Consider the following 25,732-nt stretch of genomic DNA (forward strand, 5'->3'; position numbering starts at 1 on the left):
TAAAACAATAATTAGAAAAGTATATTCGGAAATCAGCCCACTTCTAAGTAATCTTTGTTTTAAAGAAGAAAGACTTATGGAAATTGGAAAATATTTTTAATTAATGATAATAACAACAAAAAAAATACTACGTATCAAAACTTGTAGAATGAAGCTAGAGAAATACTTGGAGGGAATTTTATACATAAATAAAAAAGAAAGATTATCCAAATTTAACAATGTACAAAAATGATAATGCATTAAATACATCATGTCGAAGTTGAGTTTATCCCAAGAATGTAGTTATTTTAACATTAGAAAATTAATGTAGCCTATCGCATGTCTGGGTGAATGGAGAGAAATCATATAACCATCTCCGCAGATGAAGGAAAAATGTTTTCTGCTCACTGTACACATTCAGAAACCCCGGTGGCTTAGTGGTTAAGTGCTATGGCTGTTAACCAAAGGGTTGGCAGTTTGAATCCACCAGGTGCTCCTTGGAAACTCTGTAGGGCAGTTCTACTCTGTCCTATAGGGTCACTATGAGCCTGAATCGACTCGACGGCACTGAGGTTTTATACACAGTTAATTTAAAGAAATTATTTAATTTAACGAAAGGGTATCTGCAAAAAAAAAAAAAGGAAAGGCTGACAAAAAACTAGAGAAAGTATCATTCATATTGGTGAAACATTGAAAGCTTTCTCTTTGAAAAAATTAGATCTAGAGTAGTATTTCTCACCAGTTCCCTAGACATTGCTCTAGAGCTTTTCGCCAGTAAAATAAAGAGAATAAATAAATAAAAGATATAAAGTTTGAAACAACGGAAACAAAATTTCATTATTCAAAGTGATATGCTTTTGTATGTAGACAGTTCTATAGAATCTAAGGATACATTAGAAAGAATGAGCTTAGTAAGATTGTTAGAATTAACATGCAAAAGCCAATTACATTTCTGTATACCAGAAACAGACAGTTACAAAACAAAGTTTTACAAAGGTATAATTTATAAGATTATATACACTGCGGTTGGGAGCCACTCCTCCGTGAGTCTCTCACACTCCAGCATGTCTTGCTGGTACGCTAAGAATGGAAGGCCCTGACCGCTCTTACATGGGCCATATCTCAGGGTTGTTTTTGCATCAAGAAACCTTGAGGGATGAGATAGTGTCTTCCTCTGGGACAAAGGACAATCTTGCTTATTGCTTGCAGTAAAATGATGGGGTTCCCAATCTTAATGTTGTTTGGCAACAAGGCAAACCTACTGCACCCACAGTATCCATCTGAGCCTGTGTCTCCTCTGTGAGACTTAGAGCGAAGGAGATCAGTCAGTGCACATGCTGCTTGCTGTGCCGTGAGTAATAGAGTTATGTCTCTGCAGGAGTCTCATATCTTCTGCCAGCATTCATGATACAATAATAAGCTAATTCATTAGCTTCTAAGTAGAATAATCAAATCTCAAACCTGACAAGTCTCAAACCTGACAAGTACTTGGTAGGAAATCTAACAAAAGATGGATAAAACCTCTTGGAAGAAAATTATAAACCTTTATTGAGAGACATTAAAGTAGACATAATAAGTCGAGAGTTATTCCTTCTTATTTATTGACTGGAGGACTCAACAGTGTGAAGAAGTCCATTCTCCCAAACTGATGTATAGAGTCAATGCAATTCCAGTAAAAAGTCCAACAGTTCTTTTTCTTGGTGGAACTTGATAAGATGATTCTAAAATTTATTTGGAAGTGCAAAGAGTCAAGAATAGCCAAACCCTCTTAGAAAAAGAATTAGGTGGGAAGGCTTGCCCTACCGATAGCAAGAATCCTTTTGAAGCCACAATAATTAAGAGTGTGGTATTGGGTCCAGGATTGGCAGAAACACCTGTATTAGAAAGGTGGCATTGCAGGTCACTTGGAAATGATGGACTTTTAAATAGATAGTACAGGAAAACGGTATTAGTCATATGGAAAGAAATGAAAACATACCAACTCATATCATATATTATGTTGATCCATATGAAATTTCCAATTTTGTAGGTCAAAACAGTCAAATATAGACAACTCAATCTAATTTTAAAAATTCCAGGTAGATTAAAAACCTAAAAAAAGATAAAACTATAAATCTTTTAAAGATAACACGGAATAATATATTCATTTCTGAAGATCAGAAAATAAGACCACTATACTCTATCCATCAAGAAAAAGATTGATACATTTGACCACATTGTGGCTAAGAAATTCCATTTATCAAAGACATCATGAAGAGGGTGGAAAGACAAGCTACAGAATTTAATACGGTATTTTAAGCACACATAACTGACAAAGTCCTCCTAGCCAGAATAAATAAAAATAACTCCTAAAATCAATAAGAAAATGATAGGTAACCTAATAGAAAAATGGTTCAATGAGTTATGCAGATCTTTCAAAATTGACATTTTATTATATGATACTAAAGAAATCACGTTTGTTATTATTACCACTGATCTCATTAGAAAAGTCCTTAAGTACTGGGAAGCTCAAGTTTACCACAGTGAACACAAGTTTTTCAAAATTCTAATTTTTCTCTTGAGCTCTTGAATTTTATCACCGGCAACAAACACTGTCAACTGTTTTCCTCGAAGTGACAAGCTTGCTTGGTTCATTTTCAAGAAAATGTCTGCCAAATACCTATGTCTAAAAAAAAACATAGTTTGTCAGCTGTTCTTTCAAGTGAAAATGGCATTCTGTGAAAAAAGCAACTAGCTCGGCTGGCGACTCAAACAATTGCCCAAGTTCTTTTCCTCAAGACAATCATTGTGCTTGGGTATGCAACAGAAGTGCTTTAAGAATTCTTCCCATTTAGTTACACAGACTTAAAAAGACATGCAATCAGGGTCAAGATGTAATAAAATTAATAATCTTTACTTTTTCGTCAAGGACGTTCTTAAGCGAAACTGGCATTTTTCCTTTTTCACTGTGTGTGAAGAATACAATTACTATGGGTACAGTTTGTTGTCACTGCCTTGATTTGTGCTGAGGTGCCTGCAGTTTTTTTCCATCATCCATGCAAATGTCAACGCAGTCAAAAAGGCAAATAACATCTTAGTATTATTATAAGAATAGTTTGGATTTTGTGGATTCCTTGAAGGGGTCTTGGGAACCCCTAAATATCCACGGACCACACTTTTGATAACCATTGCCCTCCAACCCAAACCAAACCTGTTGTTGTGGAGTCTATTCCAACTCATAGTGGCCCTATAGGACGATGCAGAACTGTCCCAGAGGATTTCCAAGACTGTTATCTTTACAGAAGCAGACTGCCACATCTTTCTTCCCAGGAGATTTTGGTGGGTTCGAACTGCCAACCTCTTGGTTAGCACCCAAGCTCTTTAACCACTGTGCCACCAGGCCTCCTTCACTATTGCCCTAGACAGGTGATTTCCCTAATGTCAACGGCAAGGCAATAACAGAAATATCTAAATGGTTTCTCTTCTCCTTGACACCTTCCCAACTCTCTCCAGAAATAAAATAAGCCCTTTATTCTGCCAAGGTGAGAGTGGCTTGGTCTTGGAAGAGAAAGAAATGGTGCTGAGAATTTAGTAATGGGAAGCAAGCTGAACCTGTAATGGTTGAGGCATATTTTTGAGCTGCTTTAATGGGTGTGGCCTGGAAGAAGACCCTGTGGTGGAAAAGGTCATGATGGAGAGCAGTACAATCTCCTTTAGCACCAAAATAGGAACCTGCTTTTTTCTTTCTTTGCTGTAAGCTTGGTGGCTTTGCACACTTCTGCAGAAAAGACTTCATCAGGTTATCTGGAGAAATTGAATCAAATCTGTCTTTTCTGGTTCAAGAGAAGCGAATATCAGGGCTTTCGATGCCAATCATGCTGACGCTCTCTGGATCCCAGATGACTGTCACAACGAACATAACACACAGAGACCTCCCTGACTTGGGGGACATTTGGGAGGACTTTACTTACTGGTGAATGTGCTTCTCTGTGACATGCTGAGGCTGCGATACCTTTCTTCCTGCACAATTCTCTATTTTTCCCTTCTGCTCCATTTCTACTCTTGTGACACAATTTACAGCTTCCCTAGACTGGGGTTCTGGTTGACCCTTCGCTTTCCCTGATATCATGGAGCACTCTGGGGCTGCAGCTCTGTTACCCACATTTTCCTGGGGATCACAGTCAGAGATACTGGTGGCCTTCTTTGCTCAGGTGGCCAGACCCCTGGGCCTGGGCATCATTCTTGGGCAGTATTTTGAGACAAAACCTTTCCTTCCCCCTGTCTTTAGTGCCTAACTTACCTTTGATTTCTTTCTTAGGACATTTTCAGGACACATGATATTGTGAAGTATTTGGGGATCTTAAACAATCTATACTATTTATTATTACCCATCAGGTGAAGCAAGAGAGCCAAAAAGTCTAATTTACAAGTGACCCTTCATTTGAAACTTCATTGATTCTGGGAGAGTTATGACACATTAAACCATTGTGAGTCAAACTCTGATTTCCTGTGAGCACCATCTTATAAATCCCACTCCCCATCTCTGAATCTAATCTTACCACAAAAGTACTCAGAGTAATTCCAGCAGAATGAAACTGACATAAAACACAGATACATGTTTTTCAAACATTTATAAGCCATATGAAAAGAAATTCAATAGAAAAGCTGTATCAATGTTCCATTTGGGGGACTGTCTTGTTTTTTCAAATGAAATGAACTGGCTGAAGTTTCTTAAAATGTTGCTTCAGTGAAGTTTGGATTGAAGTCGTTCTCTTTTTCTGATAAATCTCCCTATAGGAATGGCTCTCAGATGGGGGTAATTTTGTCCCCCAGGGGACAGTTGGCAAAGGCTAAAGATATTTTTGGTAGTCACATTTGGGGAGGGGTGCTACTGGCATCTAGTGGGTAGAGGCCAGGAACACTTAAAATGTAGGATATTTATCCTCTGGTGCCCAGGACAGTCCTCCTCACTCCCAGCCATCAAGAATTACTGAACCCAAAATGTCAATAGTGCTGCCATTGAGAAGTTCTTCTTTACAGCAAGCATGGGCATTTCAAATTGAGTTAAAATTCAGGTCACTTCTTTGAAAAAAGGGGTTGTAAACTAGATTTACCTGAATGTCTTTCAAAGCGTTTAAGTGGTAAATGATGGTTGAGAGGAAGGGCAGGTAGTTACCACAGTGACTTTTTATTCAATGATCCCTTGCTCTTCCATGTCAATAAGTCAACTGAGCTGCCTTTAATAGTAACCCAGGTTGTCATTGTGCCAATTGTTTCAGTGTAGCTTTGGTTGTAAACAAAAGTTTGGTCATTATTCCGTGGGTTTTATTTACGGAAAAAAAAAAAGTCATAAAAGTGAGTATGGGTCATAAATCAAGCCAAGTAGTGCCTACACGCAGACTTAAGTTACACATTCCCGTAGAGCTTTCACTGTTTTTCTTGGATCTTTAAATTTCCTGTACAGCCAGCATATTGAATTTTCATAATTGCTACTGCACTTCTTGTAATTTACACTCATTTCCCAGAAAACTCTAAAGAGCTCATTGTTTTTGAAGAGGAGCAAATCCAAAGCTTTCACAGAAGCTGTGAATGAGAGCTTAGTAGAGATCTGATGACAACAATTCCTATTTAAGGCATTAAAGGGCATCAATGTCTGTAAGTACCAGCACCTTTTTAGAGGCCCCCACCCTACAATAAGGAGGCCTCTATAATAATCAGTCCCTTGAGATGGTTCTTTTAGATTTTTGGATTCAAGAAGCTCCTTAATTGACACTTTTTTTAGTGTTTGAAACGTGTCTGACTTTAAAAAGTATTGTCCATATTGAAATGACAACCCTGATCCTAATTAATTCTTTTACTGTGTATCTTTCCACTGTCTCATGAACACATAACATAAACTTGGAGATTTTACTCTACTCTCTTTTAAAAGGAGTCCCTGGGTGGGAGGTGCAAATGATTAAGACACTGGGCTGCTAACTGAAAGGTGAGAAGTTTGAGTCCACCCGGGGTACCTCCGAAGAAAGCCCTGGCAATCTAACTCCGAATAATCAGCCACTGAACACTCTATGGATCATAGTTCTACTCTGATACACATGGGGTTGTCATGAGTCAGAAAGTTAGAATTGACTCAACGGCGAATTTTTTTATTTGTATTTTTTTTTTTTTTACCTTTGAAGCTAGGGACCTTACTCACCTGTGTGGAGTATCTGGAAGAGGGAGTAGGGAGTTTGGTTAAAGTGTATGGAAAAGGAAAGAGGGAAAAAAGCCTACGTCTGCTTGAAGGCAGGGGCCAGATCTCTCATCTCCTTGTACACCCAGATCCCAGCATTGAGCCTGATACATAGTAGGTGCTCACTGAATGTGGATGGTGAGATAAGGGACAAGGAACAAGGGATGCACTTACATTTGGTTTTATGAGTCCAATGCATATTCTATGTGTAATTCCTTGAAAGCTCAGGCAATGGGGTAGGTATACTGCACAGGTCATGTAAGAAAAAATACAGACTCCATAAGCCCTTATTCTTTGATGATGTCTCACTGCTGACTGGCAAATAGGTCACTGCTGAAGCCATGTCCCAGGGCCCCTAGGGGCATGTCAGAGAGAAGACGCTACTGCATTTAGGTCAGGTTCTTGGTAACTGCACGGATTACTAACGCTGCTAACATCTCTCTTTCTTAATAATCTACTTCTAATTTTACTTATGGCAGTTCTTAGTTCCCACAACATAGTAATAATTAAACCTGTGTTCAGATGGCTGAAAATACACCCAGAGGTTTTAAGTAATGGTTGAATTACACTCGTTTAAGTTACGGCATAATGCTAGCATTCAGCTATCTCAGGAGTAAGTACTAATTACTGGCTTTTTTTTAAGTTTCACTATAGCCCTTTAGTTCCTATCTCCCAAATGATATGCAGGAGGATTCAGGGGACAGATTTTATCTTCATATTACAAAGACCACTCCTCTGGGACCATACTCGTTAGGTATGGATTTCAAAAGTGGCTTATAAAAACAGGACCAGGATATATAGATGTTTTTAAACGGCTCCCCTCATCTGATATTCCAGAAATCTGTTTTATATTTTTTTTTTTAGGGAATAATGAACAAAGAGGAAAGGAGACGTAGGAGAAGAATTAGGTGTCCCAACTCCCAGTTTGTGTAGGGCACCTTCAGTGGTAGATTGTCATGCACTAGAAGCTGGGTTTCTGGACTTAAGGAGTCCCTGGTTGGTGCCAACAGTTAAGCACTCAACTACTAACTGAAAGGTTGGGAGTTCAAACCCACTCAGAGGAGCCTCAGATGAAAGGCCTGGTGATCTGCTCCTAAAAGGTCACAACCTCGAACACCCTACGGAGTGCAATTCTACTCTGTAACACGTGGAGTGGCCATGGTTTGGAATCGACTCAATGGCAATGGGTTTGGATTTTTTTGGAAGGGGAGGTTCTCACCTATGCATGGTGCCAGGTGGAGAAGAGGCCTGCTGGTGTCTAGAAAAGACCAGGAGCGATGGACTTTTTTTCTGTTTATTTCCAAGGCTGAGATTCTGTCCCTTCTTTAAAGCACTCACTATTTCTCCCTTTTAACATGACATGTGGAGAAAGGTGTCTCCCTCTTGGAGTTGGGATTTCACAGTGCTCAGCCTGGCCCTGGACCCTGTGGGGAGCTGTGTCATCATACTCCCTCACACAGCCCCAGGGAGCCAGGCTAACATGATACTAAACCCCTTCTGGCCTTGCTCCTAGAGGTTATGCTGTTTCAAGACCCGGGACTCTTGCTCATGCTGTTCCCTCAGATAAGGCTATCCTCACCTTCTCCCTTTTTATAACTCCTATTGTAAGACCCAGTCAGGCTGACCTCCTTCATGAGGCTCCTGCAACCCCCCTTCTGCCTCCATCAAGGGAAAGGGCTCGTCGTGGTTTATGGCACCTACCCCACTCTGTCACAGTTATCTCTTACTTCCTGGTCACCACCACTGGACTGCGGGTGTTTGTGGAACTGACCTGGATAGAAGTTTCCCTTGTGACCCTCCTCTTGGAGCTGTTACCTGGCTGGGGTCTTACTTAATGTTACCTAGGGTTTAGAGTGTATTTACGTTGTGCACCAGACCCATTTTCAAGGGAGACAAAGAGGAAATGTTTTCTCACGTGACCACGCTTGAGAGGCAAGTGGTTATGGGAATCACCATCAAGTGGCTGGTGGTGAATTAGGTAGAGCCAGCTTCAAGTCAGAGCGGTACAGTAGGACACAGACTGAGCTGAAGGGTGGACAGGCTTCAGCAAGTTGGGCTGGTTAGAATATTCTCCACCAGTACCCGTAGATGGCACTAAAGCCTAGGAGATCTGGCTGCTCCTGGGCACTCCAGGGTTCAGGAGCCAGGAGACAGGGTGGGAGGGAGGCAGATAGTGAGTCACCAACTTTGTGGCTGATCACAGCTCAAAACCATAGACACGACCAGTCCGGGTGACACTGGAAAGCCAGCAGAGGCTACCAGCCGTCAGTGACCTTTGCTGATGGTAAAAGCAAAGGGTGAAATGAAGAAATCAAAGTGGGTTGGGAGTAGGGAAGAAAGAGGGAGAGAAGGAGAGAGGAAGAGAGGGGTGAGAAGGGGGTGTACGTGGGGAGGAAGAGGAAGAGTGTAGAGGTACAGAAGATGTATTGAGAGAACAGGAACAGGAAGGTGGGGAACATAGATGGGAGAGCAGGACCATTTGGAAAGAGGTCAGCCTTCACAAAGGGGTGATGCAGAGAAGACATTTCTGCAGAGAGGGTCTGTAAGCACCAGGGAGAGGAGGCCTAGAGAAGAGGAGAAGGCAGGACAGTTATTAATAAGAAAGGCATGTCACAACTCCCCCATAGGACTCAGAAGACACATACCACCCCTTCAGGATCTTTTATTAACGTATAGAAAATGTGTTTAAAAAAGGAACTATACAGAGGCTAAAAGCAATCAGGACTAAAAATACAAGTTAACAATGGTTAACAAGCAGAGATTCCAGTCTTTGAGCTACAGTGCTGTGAACAGATAGGGGAAGTTGATTTTTCCCTTCCCTTCCACTGTATGTTCTGATTTTTATTTTAGTTCATCAAAGTGTGGAGTATGTACTCCATTTCCTTCTCTTTCTTCCTCCCAGTCTTTCTTTCACATAAATTCTTTTCTAAGCACTTTGTAGCTACAAAGTCAGTAAATTGGTCTTTGTTATTTTTACCTGAAAAGGCTGTTGAAAGGTTAAAATGACAAACTCAAATTTGGAGAGATTGGAGGATTTGGTGTTTATGATTCCTCAGAACAACAATCTGGAGATAACCAGGGTGGGTTCCAGTTGCCTCAGCCCCAGGTAATGGCTCCCTCAAAGTCACAGTGACTTGCTTAGGGTACCTGGGAGTCCCCATGGGCCTGGAGAGTGCTTGTGGTTGGAATAATTGGGTGTGTGAGAGAAAGGAGGAGCCTGCGCGAGTTAATAAGAATGGACGCGCATAGATTCTGAGCCTTGAGTTTGTGGGACTGTGGAGTGAGTCTAGGCAATGAGAAGGAATGGGAGGGAACCCGGAGCTGGTACAGGTACACGCTTACTTGGCTGGCAGTTTTGAAGAAACCATTGTGTCTGTTGCTCCTTACAAGTAAGTGTCACTGCTGCCCAAGCAGCCCCCACACTGGAAGGGGACCAGAGCAAGCAGAGTTCTTTCTCTCGGGGAGATCTATTCCTTTATATATAAACATCATTTAATCAAGGGAAAGAGGTTTGTTTTGGAGTTTTGCCTGGCAGCTAAAGATACCAAGTTACCAAATGCTGGTTTCTTTCCAAATTTCCCAAAGACGTAAAGAGAGCTGAGATTGTAGCCGACTGTCCTCTGAGCCTCAGCACTCCTCTGGGGAGGTGGGGGTAGGTAAGAAGTGGGGAAAGAAAGCAGAGGATAAAGAAAATTAATTTGTCTTCTGCCGTCTTCTCACCTTGTTTCTCAAAAATTCTACTGAAATCTCTCTGCAGGAGACCATGAAAGTCTGTGTGCCTCTGGGAATCAGGGGGCTGGGAGGCCAAATCAGCCTGCAACCTGCTGGCTTTAACCTAAAAAGTCATGGGACTTCTCCATTTGTTTCTATCTGTATTCATTTGACTATACTAAAAAATATAATTTTTTTTCTCATTTCTGGAGTAAAACTGATGTTCCTGTAACATGTGCCATGTTTATTCTGTGGTGTTCCTCTCCTGAATCCTGACCACACTGCTCCAGTTTGAGAAGAATGACTCTGGCATATCCCACACTTCTAGTGTTGGGAGAGGAGAAGCTGCTGTATTTTCAAAAGGGTGAGGCAGGGAATAGTGTTTGGTTCTGGTTCTTGTCTTTCCCTCCCTGCCTGTTGTGGAAACCTTTTGCCCACCTCCTACTTTAAAAGTGGAGAATAGGAAACAGCTGCCAGGATGTCATGTCTCTCTTTCCTAATGGTGATATTGACGATTCCCTGGAGTATGTGGCAAAAATAATGCAGTGACTCCCTTTTTTTGGAAGACAGAGAGGAGAGAGGAATTGGCATCTGAAGCCCCTTTGTGAGAATGAGTGAAATCCAAGATGGCAGCCACTTGGCTAAATAAATATAAAGCGCAGCAGCCTCATGCAGTAGAAAGAGCAAGGGCTTTAGGACTGCACAAAGAGGTTCAAATTATGACTCTACTTAGTAGCTGTGTGACTTTGGTCAAGTTACATAACCTTTCTGTGCCTCCACTCCCTCATCTGTAAAATGAAAACACCTGAATCATGTTTGTGGTAAGGACAGTATCTGGAAAATAGTAGGTGTGCAATAAATACTATTTCTCTGGTCTCAGCTCTGTTACTAATTAGCTGTGTGAACTTGGGTAAGTTCCTTATCCTTTCTGGGCATCAGTTTCCTCAAGAGGGAAACTAGAGGATTGATCAGATGGTTCAAGAGTTTTCCTTGGCTCTGAAGCTATGTTCCCAGTGTTTGCCTTTTGAAGGCAGTGTTGAGCATATTAGCGTTGAGTGACTGTCAGGATGTTTAAAAGCAATACAGGGACTCCCTGGGATCTGCTAAACCAGTGATGGGGAGAAAGCAATAATTCTTATCTATGCATTTACCTGCTGGCAGTGCATCTGGACTCAAACCCTCTCTGTGGCTTAGGTGTCCCCAGGCTTCCTGGGTTTGTGGCATTCTTCTCAGGGGAGGATACTAGCCTACCTCACAAGAACCAATGAGCCAATGAGCCAATGCCAGTACTGAGGACAGCCAGCCCTGTGAGGCTGAAAGGGTTAAACGTTTCTGAACTGAAAATTTAGCATAAGCCCGGTCTCATAGCCTAAACAATAAGGAGCTGCTTTATTATGTTAACAGAAGGGGTAGAGTTTGTCAGAGGAACAAGAGTTGTGTTATTTGGAGGATCTGCAATTGCCTTATTAAGACTGGGGAAGGAGGGAGGATTTCCGGCTTGGAGAAAATAGAACACTGCCCAAAGGCTCTGACCGTTTGCCAAGGACATTTGGGCCATAAAGTGCTGCAGGTGTGATGAAGTCATGTTTCAGGCAAGGGGTGACCTTGAGAAATTAATCAGAAATGCTGGCGATGATCAATCAGGCTTGTGACCGACTGCTGGTGAGGAAGAAGCGAAGTCCAGGCAGGCTTAGTGGAGCCAGTGAAGAAATCCCTCTGCTTCTCATTTTCTCTGCAATGGTGGCCCCCAGTGCCTTGCTTTCTCCTCATGTGAAGCAGGGTGAACTGACAGGTGCTCTGGTGAGAGGTCAGAGGCCAGAACTCAAGGAGCAAATGCTTGCCCCTCACCTCCAGCCTCTGTATTTTTAGTGTAGAGCTATCCGTAGAAAGTCTGCTTTTACCTCCATAAAACTTCTTATTTTATTTTATTATTTTTTTCTTCTTCCCAGCTGTTTCTGAAAGCTTGAAGGACACAGAACTGGCATAAGCAAATCTTGTATGGGTACAGTTAGAATAAACTAGAGCCATTGCTTCATCGGACTTGAGTCTATACCAACACACTCTCTTAAACATAGTGGAGTTTTTTCCCTGTTTGCTATGACAGGTTTTCATGAGGTTTGTGAGTTCTCATTTGGCTGGGTGGTGCCAAAATTCTCCAATATTGTTGAGCGGAAACTTTATCATATCTGTATAGGGTTAGACTATAGAAGAAGCAAAGGCTTAGGGAGCATTTTCCCAAACATCTTCAGAGATGTGGCTAAAGGACCCTGTGGTACAGCCAGAGAGAAGCTGCAGGCACAACTGGCTTTCCCCAGAGTACAGAACTTCTCTATCCCTGTAACCTGGATGAAAATAGACCACCCAGAAAGATTAGCTAGAAGAGACTGGACAGCTCCTGGGCTCTGGCAGAAGGTTCTTGAACTTCACAGATCTACCCCAGGCTTCTGAGATCTTAAGGCTCTTCTTGCAGACTTGGCAAGTTTGAGGCAGGTGAAAACAAACTATCCTACCTTCCGTGGGATTATTGAAACTGAACTGAAGCTTGAATCTTTCTGAGGTGACCTATTAAAGTTTTGAGCGGAAAGTGAGTTGCAAATCAAGGTAGAAATTGTTCTGCGTTGGAGGGAAAGAAATGAAAGTAAAGAATTAAAAGAATTGAATAGGGGTCAAGTGACAAGAAAGCAAACTGTAGAAAAGCACATTTTCAGGGTAAATGGCTCCACCTTTCCTGAAAATTTGGGTGGAGGTTCATTTGTTTGTTAAAAAAAGAAAAAATGTTTTCATGCCCAAAAGTATTCGCAAATCTGGGCTGCCAGCTTGTCTATTTCAATCCCCTCAGCTTGGCACACCTACTGTTCTCACAGGTTCCACTTTTCTCCAGAGGAAAGGACAAAGCCCAGTTCTTGGGACAAAGAGGGAATCATAAAATCTTTCTCAGTTAGTGCTTTCAAAGGAGCTCTTTGAAAAGATTCCATAATGACCTTTTGTCCCTTAATCTGCGGCTCTGTTCTGGGACAGGCTTTTGAATGTGAAAATGTGATTAGGGTTGTTTGGTTTGGCATTGAACTCATTGGCAACATTGGTTCTTCAGGTTTGTCTTTAGAGCTGTTAGCTGCAGAGAGTGATGGGTTCACAGGTGAAGGAGACAGGGTGTTAGGTGTCTGGGAACATTCCCACTTTATGAGCAGTGGAAGGGGTGGAGTCAGTAGCTGAGGAGTAGAGGGGATTCAGAGTCCTGGGTGGTGTAAAAGGTTAAGCACTGACTACTAGCTGAAAGATTGGCGGTTTGAACCCACCCAGAGGCACTTTGAGGACAGGCCTGACAATCTGCTTATGAAACGTTACATCCTGAAAACCCCATGGAGCAGTTCTGCTCTGCGCACATGGTGTCACCATGAATCCGAATTGACTCCATGGCAACTAACAACAACAAGAGAGGGGATTTGGATATTTGTGGAAGTTTGCTCTGCATTCCCCTGCTGTGAAAATCCCACCTTCCTCCCTTTTTTTTTTTAACCAAATCAGTCTCCTGTCAAAATCAGCCAGTTTTCAAAAAAAAAAAAAAAAAGTTTTTTTTTTTTTTTGTTTGGTAGGAATTATCCTGGAAACCTGGAGGGAGTAGCTGTTCTCAAGGGCTCAGGAGGTGGCTGGGTATTGTGAACGCCATCTCGTGGTCACACTTAGCAAGGCCCCTCTTCCAGTGCAATCGGGTCTAAAGGCCTTCAAGGCAGGAGTTTCCCAGAGACTTGTTGCCCCTCTCTTTCACAGATGCCCCCTTCAGCTTCCAGAGATAGCACTGGAGAATGGGAGTTTAATATCTTGGCAAATTATCTTTGTCTGTTTATCCGATGGAGAAATGCAAAAAGAAGAAATTGGGTCTTGAGTCTAGACAGTAAGTCTGTAGTCATTGATCGTTTTGTTCTTTTTTGCTCTGTTTTGGAATGAGTGCTGTCCTAGTGATGTCTGCAGTTAAACTGACATGGGGGCAGGCCTTCTATTCCTTTGCAGTCCACTGAGGGAACCTGTGGTGTGCTTCGTGAGTACTGGGTGTTTTGTAGGTGTTGCTTAGTAGACCCACCTTGGGAGAGCACACGTTGCTTAGAGAAATAGGATAGGTAGGAAACAGTGAGGAAGTTAAGAAGATTTAATTGTAGGTCTTGGGGAGAGAATGGGGCACAGAGTCTATTAAAAATGGCAGCAACTAGTGAGGAAGTCACTCTATTTAATAAAAACAAAACAAAAAACAAAAAAAAAACCAACCCATTGCTGTTGAGTCAATTCTGACTCATAGCAACCCTACAGGACAGAGTAGAGCTGCCCCATAGGATTTCCAGGGCTTAATCTTTACAGAAGCAGACTGCCATATCGTTCTTCTGTGGAGTGGCTGGTGGGTTTGAACCGCTGACCTTTTGGTTTAGCAGCCTCGAGCGCTGAACCACTGTACCACCGCGGCTCCTGTCTACTTACTAAAAGGAATCTATACATCCTTTTATAGAGGGTTGGGTGAGCTGATGTCTGAAGTTCCTTTCTTCCTTCCAAATTCTATAAAATGAATCTAGGAAACGCTGCTGATACTATTTATAAAAATACTCCATAGGGTAAAATGGTTCCAATAAATGGCATGTGTTGGTTTCCATTGATGTTTCTTACCTTTCACATGAATCAACAACACGTAGACTCACAATCTTTTTCCGTTTCAGCTCCCTTGATGAGGCGGGCTGTACTGGAACCACCTGGTCCCTGGGCTCTGCCTTTATAGCCAAAATGAGTTCACCCTCTTACTTGGCATTATCTTTTATGCGATGCTTTCTAGTGTGTGTGTGTATCTTTTACTTATGACTTCAGAACCTGCATGCTTGCTTTCCTTCCTTTCTTTTTAAAATAAAGCAGAGTTCCTGGTGAATTTGTATGACTTAATTGTTGTGTTGTCTTAGTAATGCCAATTACCAAGAATTACAGACCATAGACTAGGATTTTTGAATGTCAGAGCTGAAGGGGATCTTAGAAATCATTTTAGCCTAACCTCTCATTCGACAAGCAAGGAAACTGAAGCCCAGAGAGCTGAACTACCTACTTGATGTCATACAGCTGGCAGAGTGGCAGAGGTGGGCCTCTACCCTAGTCTCCAAGTTCCTAGTTCAGTTTGCTTTCTGCTATTTGTTGTTCCACTATGTAGGTGAGTCTTATTTAATGGACGGTTTTCTTGAAAGGACTATTTCTATTTCTTCCTTCTAGTTTTTTTTAAGCTCCTAGTGAACTGAGGAATGAAAATTCCTCCTACATTTTTCAGCACTGGACCTGTCAGTCGCGACAACACTGCAGCAGTGGGCAAGAACGTGCAGGCTGCTAATGGGGCGGGGGCTTGCAACAGAAAATGGCAGGAATGCAATCACCCACCCAAGGGACTGCCCCGGGGGTTGTCAAAACTTGAATGAGATTGTGGATGTTTCCGTTAGAAAATGACCAGCTCTCAGGCTCATCCAGTCACTGACTGAGAAAGGTACAAAATGCCCCCAGTTTGACAAAGCCTGAGGATTGCAGAAAACAGAACTGGTGCCTCAAGAGGAAAGGGGGAAGGTAGGTGGGGGAACTTGGCACAGATTTCAGCTGATGCTGCAGGGGTGGTTGCAGCTGACATTTGATTTGGAGGAAAAGTTGGAAGGTCATGGCTTCTAGAGCCTCTTGCTCTCCTGGGCTTAAAAATCAAATCATGCTAGTGAAGACAGCACGTCTCATAAAATGGGAGGTAGTCCCACAGTCCTCCTCTGTTCACCTCTGGATTTCTAGATGTAATTTCCTCTGGCACTTTTCATTTTTCCTCTCAAAGGCAGAATAATAAAAGAAGATGGAGAAAGGTTTCTCATGATCTCACCTCATTAAGGGGTCATTCCTGTTTCCTCCAGGAGCAAAAAAAGGAAAAAAACAAAAATCCCACCTCTTCCCAGGGATTATCAGTCAGCGGAATAGCTGGCTGGTCATATAACTTCTTCCTCTGTCTCTAATTGAGCCACCCACACCTGGCTGAAGACAGAAATGAACATTCAGTTTGCAATTCAGAAGAAAATCTATGGCAAATAGAACCAGAAATAGAATGAGCTGGACAATACCTGTGTTCCCCATGGGACCTCAATGGCAGGTGCCCTGATTTCTACTTCTGTCCTGCCTTCAGTTCCTGACCCCAAAATGCTAAAAACAGCAATTGTCCCCATATTCCTACCTCAAAGAAAGTTACTGCCTTTTGGACCCAAGGGAAGGGACAGTGACTTATAACTGACCCCCTGGATACAGCCACTGTACAATCAGGGCCAAGAGGAGGCAATGCCTTGGGAACCAGATTCCAGAACAACGGTTGGGCTTGTGGGGTTGTGGGGTCTCATGGCAGGATGGCAGGTAGGCAAAGGATCAGTCAGGGCTGGAAAAGAGGCCATTACTCTTAGAAAAGCAACAGAGGGCACCTGGTGGTAAGAGTAAGGGTGTTGGAAGATGACACTCTTTGACCCATTAAAAAGGGTTTGGGTTGTTGAAACAGGGCATGATTGGTGCGTTTCCGCCTAAGGGGAGTTGTTGCCCCAGAGCTCTCTTGCCTTAGGCTTCTTTTCTGGGCTGGTGTGAGAACCTGCGTGGAAGGCAGTGACCAGATCACAAATGCCTGGAAGGTGAAGGGAATCTCAGAAGGAGAGTCGGAAGGTGCCATACCTGTCACTGTAACTGTATTCCAGAACTTGTCTTGAAATTGGGCTTTTAAGAAAATTTCCCACTTTTTCTCTTTGCTGAGAAAGGAGGAGAAGGTTAAGGATGGCTAGGTAGGAGGGAGAATGGAGACGGAGGGTCAGGCCCCGGGATGGCAGAAACTGTGAGCAATTACTCTTCACTAATTCCTGCTACATCCCTGCTTCCTTCAAATACTCTTAATATGTTGCAAAGCACATTAATAATACCCCCCACATTGTTTCATATTATAAAATACAAATAAATGACAGAAAAGGTTGGTTGGCTTGGGGTCCCCCCTTCCCCGCTCAGAACTGTAAGGACCGTCGTTTCCTCCCCACCATGACACGGTGATTGTAGGGGCGCATCTTCATTTCCACAAAAGGGATGGAGAACTCGTGTCCTTTCCAATGGTACCAGTTGATCCCCTGGGCAGAAGAAAGATAAGCATCTCAGTCTTCCCTGCAATGGAATAACCAGCTTGAAATGAACAGGAATGATGGGAGCAAGGAATTCAAGATTGTATTTAACCATTTTCCATTAACATGAAGCTTTGTGGCTGAGTTCCCCATAAGATTAAGGGACCATGGTCTCTTTCAGCTTTCTCCTTAAACACACCTGCACCTTAGGTCCAGTCCTTATTGCCAGCGTTATGATTCTGGCTTTCAGGAGTTACATGTACCAGCAGCCAATGGCAAGTTTCAAAATTTCAACAGTGGGGAAACATTTTGAAGAGGATAACTATGTTTGCTCACTCCTGCTTCGAGACTCAAGTGGTTTCCCAGGGTGACCAGCCATCTCAGTCTTCCCAGGACTAAGGGATTTCCTGGGATGCAGGCCTTTTGGTGCTAAAGCTGGGCAAGTCTCAGGTAAATTGGGATGAGTTGGTCATCTCATCATCCAGCCTAGCCTGTGGACTTGGAGTCTCTAATGAGGAAAGATAGTCCAGTTTATACTGGCATCTCTGATCTCTCCCTTCCCTGGGCCCTTTCTAAGATGAAGTTGAGCCCAGAATTGACCAACTCTTCCATGGAGTCCTCTAGATGGGGAAATGAAATGGGACTTAACTGGTCACTGAGGGCTGCTCAAGATGAGTTCTAGCACCTGGGTCCAGATGCTTTCCTTTTCTTCCTCAGGCTTCTACTCTATCCTGCCCTTATCCCAGTGTCTGCATTACTTTCCTCTTTATGACAGTTCTTTCTCAAAATTGTAAGTATTTCTTTTTCAAAGGGAAATGTAAGACGCATATGTGCATGTAAAACACAAAGCTAAGGAACCATGGGCTCCATAGCTCAGGATCACAAACAACAGTGGCACAGCATTATTTACCTGACTGTGCCTGGACTCCCCATATTTCCCATTGAGGTTGGTCCGGTGGCAGTTCTTGTACCACCAAGCCCCCTTGTATGACATGGCGCAGTTGGTAACTGCAACATCATTGTCTCTGTCCTCTGTGGAGAAAGGGCGTCCTTGATGATAGCTGAGGGAGTCCCCTGGAAAAAAGATTCGTTCATGAAGCTGTCTGATTTGCCACTCCTTTGTCGAGATTTTCTGGACATTTGACCCACTCCCAGTAAACCTGGCCTTCACTTATGGGACCTTCCACTTACCTCTCTCATTTCCACCCAGTTCATCTAGCTACTGAATTTTAGTCCACATTATCCACTAGTGTTAACTTCTTCCATGCTGCTCTCCCTAACTTGTTTCTTTATTCTCCTGACATTTTGCTCAGAAATATGTCCACTCAGCCATACTTCATCACCCCTGTCTGCTTCTTCTAGGCTGGCACTGGAGCCATGCATCTTGCATCATTCTGATTGCCATTGTCCAGGGTCAGCCTGGCTTCTCCATGGACCATCAGCCCTGGTCAGACTACATCCAAAACCCCAAGTTCAGAACTTGGGGCCACACATTTAAGAGGGACATTAGCAAATCAGAGTTCCTGCCCATAGTGAATAGGATGATGAAAAGATCCTCCATGTCAGAGGAGAAGTAGCTTGGGGAAGAACATACTAAAAGGGATCCTTAATCACTGTCTGCAAATATTTTTATGGGTTATTGAGTAAAAATAAATAAATAAATGAACTCTGTGGGGAAGCCATGAGGATCAGTGAATGAAGACCACAAGGAAGCATATTTTGAAGAGAAGCTATCTAAAAATTAGAGATGTTCACTAAGACAGCTTAGAGAGGGTGGTAAGATTTCTATTCTTAGAAGCAAACAGAGGCTGGATGTTTCTTTAAGGGGATGTCTTGGAGGGCATGCTTATGAATTGAATATTTGAGGTGAGGGGATAGGCTACAATTAATTTGTAATGATTGACCCAACTTTTAGCAAGATTTGTGGTTGGGGATGTTGTGAAGGGGGCTCATGCTATTGAGTGTTATCTTAGGTGTTTCTGAGGTTGCCTTAAGCTGGGAGAGACCATAGTTATGATTCTGTGGCTTCCAAGTCCACACTCGCAGCGGCCACTCAATGCCTCCAATGCTTTCTACCACAACTTAACTCTTAGAGGGTTGATCTTTATTTTATAGAGGTGCCAACCTCCTCAGGGATAAACCCTGTCATGCACAGCTGTCCCTAACTCAAATGTCATTGTGTCTACCCTATCCTCTTCATCTTCCCTTTCCAGTCTCTAATAATTCAGATTTTGTGTGCATCTGGAGTAAACCCCATAACCTTCAACTCACTCTTTCCCATCTTTTCCAGGTACTGGGGCAGACAGGAAAGATTTCTTATTTTATTCCTTTTTTTTTTTCTTTAGCATTTTCCACCTTCTGCCACCCTAAGTCATCCTCGTATTCTCTATCTTAAAAAATCATGAATTAATCCTACTTTCTAGTGGCCTTCTCTTTCAACATTAATTCCACATCCTTTATTTCTATCTTCTCATCCTATTCTTTCCCTTCTATTATCTGGAACAGAAATTTGAGCTCCTCTGAAACAATTCTCTCCAGCTTTGATGTTTTCTGCCACTGTCTCAGACATGCTCCCAACCATGATCTTCATCAATTCCCGAATCTGGCTCCCCTTTCCACTCTTGCCCATATGTCTTCCTAATATATTCAGTACATTAACTAAGTCCTGGCTTTTCTCTCTTATTCCTTTCTCTTAGTTCCTGCTGCTACCACAGCAGTAAATGATCCTATTATCTCCTATCAGTATTAAGGCAGCAGTCTCCAGCTAATCTCTCTGTTCTTCACTCACATCTATTTGATCCTGTTTATAGATGTCACATTGATCCTCCTAAGACCTTACTTTAATAATGCTACTCAGGGCCTACAGTGCCCCCCACTCACCACCAAAAACCAAAACCAAGCCTGTTGTCGTCAAGTTGATTCTGACTCATAGAGACCCTATAGGACAGAGTAGAACTGCCGCACGGGGTTTCCAAAGAGTGGCCGGTGGATTCAAACTGCCAACGTTTTAGCTAGCAGCTGAACTCTTAACCATTGCACCACTGACCACCATATTAAGACTAAACTTCTCTGCCTCTTCCGTTTTAAGGCTCTTCAGCATCTAGCTTCTTCACCAATCTTCTTTCTTTTCCTTCTGAAATCACACCCTGCTCCGCTCAGCCAGGCCCTTCATGGCCTTCCTTTCCTCCACAGTAACTACTCCTCTGTGCTTTTCTTCCTGGGCTTGCTTTCCCTGGAATATCTTCCTTTCCTTTGAGATCCCGGTCAAATGCTGCTACCTTCATGAAGGCTTCCCCAACTGTTTCAATCCACCCAGATTTCACATCTTAAATGTCTATTAACCCTGAAGTGAGTACCATTTACTGTGTGGTGAGCTATTTCCTAACAGTTTCTTTCTTTAACTAGATGTTTAGTTCTTGCAGAGGCCATGGTTTTGCTTTTTTCGAACTTCTACAACTTATAAGATGAGCTTTTAGGAGAAGTTTGGCAACATCTTATTGATAAATTGATTTGGAAGTTTTCATTCTAGTCCCATTAGAGTCCCAGTTGGAGACTTGAACTTTTGTAGCCTTGAGAAATAGGCAGCAGGAGAAAGGACTGAACTTGAAAATTTTTTTTGAAGCTCTGGAGGTGCATTGTTGCATGAGCAAAGCTAGTATAAAAATCAACACCAATTCAAGATGATGTCCAGGGGAGTTGGGCAACATTAAAAGCCAGAAACAGAGGGCATGGACACTTTCTCCCCAGAAGGCTTTATGTCTAGAAAGAACAAGCATAGTGTGAGGCTGTCTGAAGATGGGGGACAACTTAAATAAATCCAGGTTTTTATTTTTGAAGAACCATGAGACCATGAATTGAATATTTGAGGTGAGAGATTAGACTGTAATTAATTTATAATGACTGGCCAAACTACTGGCAGAGTTTGCCCCTGAGACATGGGAGTAGAACACCATCCAACAGTTCTGACCTCCATGGTACCCAGCAGTGAGACAGAGCTGTACAGAAAAAAGCACAGGCTCGGAGTGGGTGAAGAAGAGGGAGGAAGGTTAGACACAGGAAGAAGTGGAAGGACTTGCTTCTCTTCCTGGGGAAGAAATAAGGAGGGTCGTTTTTCAACAAGACTTGGGAGTGGATACCATCAGATTATTTGAAATAATTTAGTCTGACATTTTGTCTAACACACTTCATTTCAACGGCTATTTTATGTCCAAGCTGTGGCAAATTAGACCTTTTGTTGGGACACTTAGAGGTGATCTGATTGCCATCGGAAATGATCTCAAATATGAACAGTCACAAAGGAAAACATGTCTTCTCTTTTGGAGTAACAATACCTGGTGAGAAGAGACATAACTGAATGGATGCAATAATTAGAAGGGTAATACCTTGATGCTCTCCTTAATTCCAGGAGGCATAAAAAGTTAAAATGACACACCTGCATTTAGCCCTAAAAGTGGAGTTAATAAAAGGACTAACAGTTCCATGTACCAGACAATAGGCTATTTGACAAAACAGATTTTGTGAAATGTAGTGTAATAGAACCCAAGAAACAGATTGGCAAAAGCCAGGGAAGCACACCAGATATTATGTTCTGATAACAGTATTAATGCAAAAGATGGTGATTCTGTTTAGTAGGACTGTCATAAAATCTGCCCAGAAAACATAACCCTGTAAGTGGTTCTCATGGAAGAATAAAAGAAATGTGATCAGTGAGGAGGAACATTTAAGTGGACGTGTTTCTCCATGACCAGGGTGTTGCGACTGTGAATGGGGAGGACATTTCAGCAAATAGCAGAATCAATCCTATTTTCTCGTTAATTCAAAGATGGTTTTCCTTGACGTCATTGCAGGAGAAATTTCTTCCCAGACAAAAGATGATTATGCTCTTTCTGGATAAGAGCCCATATTGATTAATCTAAACAAGAAAAACATTCCTTTGCTCTCATGTTGCCCTCTCCCTCTTTTTTTCTTTAAAAGTACTTTCACTGCATTTATTCCCTTTTATCTGACAACTGTCTAAAGTAGGACAGGCATTACAATTATGATTTTCCAGATGAGGAAACAAAAGTGCTGAGAAATTAATTTCAGGTCTCCTGAGTGGTGACTGACAACCTGGACCACAGCCAGTGACTTCCAGCCTCGGGTTCCCATCACTGGGTAGCAAGGGTGGATTAGTCAATAAGCAAGGTATGCACAGGCTTAGAGTAAACAAAGTACACATGGGCTTCCTTGTGCTTACTTACTAATCTGTAGTGCCCAATTTCACCTGTTTTTTCACCAAGTCTAAACAGGTGAAATTGGGCACTACAGATTAGTAAGTAAGCACAGGGAAGCCCACACATACCCTGCTTATTGGGTAGTCCGTCCCTGCTGGCTAGCAGAGAATTCATGCCCTGTTTGGGTGCCGCTGCTTCCCCGTGCAGCTCAAGCCCAGAATGTGGAGGTCCTGCGTCTGTGCATGCCCCTGCCCTTAGGGTTCCCTCAGGGCCATGAGGTACCCGCAGTGCCGTTGTAGCTGCCTATGCGGAGTTTGTACAGACTCCTGCTGTCCTCGACTGAGAACTTGTCGTAGGAGGCAAAGGCGGCCTCCTGGCCATCCCTCATATCCACACGAAGCTCATAGCGGCCCTGGGACGTGATCCTGTGGATGTTGTCCAGCCCTGGAGAGAAGAGCAGAGAATGCAGTGAGGCTGGAACTACAGATATGGAAGTGAAAATGCCCTGCGGCCTCTACACAGATGTTAGAGGGGAATCCAGATTTCTTTTCCCAAAGCCCTTCCCAGGTTGTTATCAAACAGAGTCTGTGCGACCTTGACTTTCCTCCTGCAGATAGACTAATCTGGGTCTGTTGACAAGTGACCACTCAACAAGTGCAGGGATCCTAGCACCCAGCCTTGACTTGGTAGCTAACCAGCCCTCAGCCTCACAATTTCCTGCCTTGTTCTACACCACCTTCCACCCTAACCATCGTGGTGGACAAACACTACAAGAGGTATTAAATGGTTGTGACTCTGTTGGTGTGAGTAGTAGGGAACAAGAGATAGAAACAATGATCAGAGGAGTTCAGAGCAGACCCTAAACCCAAAACAATCCAGGATATCTAGATGTCTTGATATGTCCTAGTAGCCTGCAGAAAGAGCCCTGGTCACCTTTCATTATGTTGTTGTTAGTTGTTATCGAGTTGGGTCTGACTCTTGGCAATCTTATGTACAACAGAATGAAACGATGCCCAGTCCTGTGCCATCTTCATCATCGTTGGTATGTTTGAGTCCATGTTTCATGATACTGATCTCCTTCTCTCGGCCCCAAGCCCTCCTGGGGCTCCCATAGCCAGGTCAGAGAATATGGCAACTGCCTTCTGAACCCAGTTCCTTTCCCCCTCATCTACCTCGTATATCTTGCATGGCTACCTCTTCACTGGTCTTTCTGGACAGTTACACCCACTCACCTGCTCTCTCCCATTGCCTCTAAGTTGTCCAAGTTTTGGTCTAATCAATGCTTGCCAGGTGTAAACCCCTGCAGGTCCAGAGCTTAGGCAGAGCCCAGCTCCTCCTTGGTGATGTTTTCTCATATGCATTTTCCTGCCTGCTTGCCCTGGGTGTCAGTGCCCTGGGGCTCTCCAATATTTTCCTACCTGCCCAGACTTGAACCAGTCACTTTACATTGCTATTGATCTCTGGGTCCTTGTTTCTACCTGCCTACTGGAGTCCTCTTGTTTTGCTGTGACATGTCATATCTATCAGAATATGCCATGATATAGAACCACAGAATTGCAGAGATGGAAGGGAATTTCAAGATTACATAATCCAGCCTTTCTTTGGTTTATGGAAGAGGAAGCTGAAGTCCAGAGAGGGGAGATGACTGGCTGATGGTCACCCAGATCTTTCTGCTTCCCTATCCTGATGGAGATTTAAAGCTTTACCTTGACTGATAATGAGTTAACAGTTGTTCGACTAATGTTTGCTGTTTGCCAAGTTCCTAACCCACCCCCTACCCTGGACCTGTGCTTGTCCAGATGTAGAGGATGCTGTTGATGTCTTGCCCAGATGCTCTTAACTGGCAGGTGGACCTATCCCCTAGCTTAGCTGTGTTGGTTGCGAACCACTCACGGCTGCCTCCTTCTCTGGATAATTGCCCTTGACCAAACAAGAGTCACTTCACCTATGCCTGAATCCCTCTCCCATGCCTTGGGACAGACCTCAGCTAAGGACTGGTGTGGAGGGCACAAAAGCCCAGCCCCCTTGCTCTAATGGGAACCAATTCTTAGATGCGGTCCATGCTCCAGAGGTTCCTTTGAGATCAGACTGAAGCTAGTTTCCAGCTGACACCACGTTTTGCATTTCTTCCCCCTGCTCTATCCAGCTCCTCCCGCTCCCCTTCTCCTGAGTGTTTACCTCCAGCAAATCACTTGAACAGGGCAGAAGGACCACACTGATTTTTGGAATAAGGGTCTAAATAATCTGGAACATACAGTGAGATATGTTCACTACAGCCATTTTCTACCCCATCTTTCTTAATAGATCAAGGAAAAACCCTTTCGCTATGATAACTTTTGGTTTTAGCACCTGTGGTTGGTTTGTTTAACATCCAGTACTTTCTAATCTCCATTTTTAACAACAACAACGGGCTTGGAGCCTCTGTAGTTAGCTGTCATTTAATAATATTGTTTTATTTTCACTGTATTTCTTTTTAAGATTCCCTTTTATTTATGGCACATAATAACTGGTTTTCCATTTTTGGTAATGCTATAAAGCTTCTTTCACACACACAAAATAGATTTAATGAAATAAAGCAAGTTGATATACAGGACATTCGAGTGCATGATAGTCCAGATATTTCACAGATATGACAAAAATTGTGAACATGGTACACGTGGCTGAGGTCTGGGAAACATGAGTATTATGTGCTTGTGGGTGTGTTGATTCATGTCTCCCAAGCTGCTGCAAACTCTTTAAAGGTAAGGATATTTTCCTATTCATTTGACTTCTCTATCAATGTTTTTATATGATTTTTATCTATTTTTAAGTCACTGAACACAGATCTGGGCATCTAATAGGTACTCAATAAATTCTTATCATTGGTGGCTTAATTGAGTGACTGAGTGGTATCTAAACTTTAGATAGTAGTACCTACCATTCCCCAGGCACTAGGGTTAAAATAGGCAGTGAAGCTAAAAGATGAGTATGATGTGGTCTCAGCCCTGAAAGAAGCCTGCATGGTAGAGTCAAGAGAGACAAACAGTAAAACAGACACTGATCTGGGCTACAAAAGAGGCAATGGACCAATTCTCTCACAGGTGAAAGGTGAGAAAATGGCCAGGAAAGGTCTTTGACAGCAAGGTGTTTAGGGGAGGGAATAGTTGGCTGAGAGAGCATTCCTTGCAGAAGGAATATCAGTGGTTCTGCCTGTTTAGAGGTTGGCATTGGGTGGGAGTGAGAAGAAGGGTAAAAGTACTTAGAAGTGGAGAGCGGGCTGCATGGGTAAATTAGAGAGGACAGTGTGCCTGAGCTAAGGTGTTTGGCCTTCACCTGGTGTGATGAAGAGTCACTAAAAAGTTTTACAAATGTATTTAACCATTGCTGAGATTTTGGGCGTGGGGAAGATCAATCTAGTGGCCACGTGGACAATGCAGGGGAGGAGAGGGGACGGTGGTCCTAGAGACAGGAAGGCCAATGAGGGGGTTGTTATGAGCATCCAGGAGAAAAATGGC

General features: G+C 43.0%; 1 protein-coding gene across 2 annotated transcripts in view; it reads right to left on the reverse strand.

Annotated features, from left to right (window-relative positions):
• Positions 1 to 15,135: 15,135 nt before the first annotated feature.
• The window catches only part of TNR (tenascin R), an 85,306-nt gene continuing 74,709 nt past the window's right edge, over positions 15,136 to 25,732 (reverse strand). For both annotated transcript variants that reach the window (XM_049868512.1, XM_049868513.1), the window contains 3 exons: positions 22,521 to 22,682; positions 17,936 to 18,099; positions 15,136 to 17,034 (listed from right to left, as the gene is read on the reverse strand). In XM_049868512.1, coding sequence (XP_049724469.1) covers positions 16,915 to 17,034; positions 17,936 to 18,099; positions 22,521 to 22,682 — 446 coding nt within the window. In that variant the 3' untranslated portion in view covers positions 15,136 to 16,914. The remainder of the gene's footprint in view (positions 17,035 to 17,935; positions 18,100 to 22,520; positions 22,683 to 25,732) is intronic.

The sequence above is a fragment of the Elephas maximus genome, chromosome 24 (genome assembly GCF_024166365.1).
Source record: "Elephas maximus indicus isolate mEleMax1 chromosome 24, mEleMax1 primary haplotype, whole genome shotgun sequence".
NCBI lineage: Eukaryota > Metazoa > Chordata > Mammalia > Proboscidea > Elephantidae > Elephas > Elephas maximus.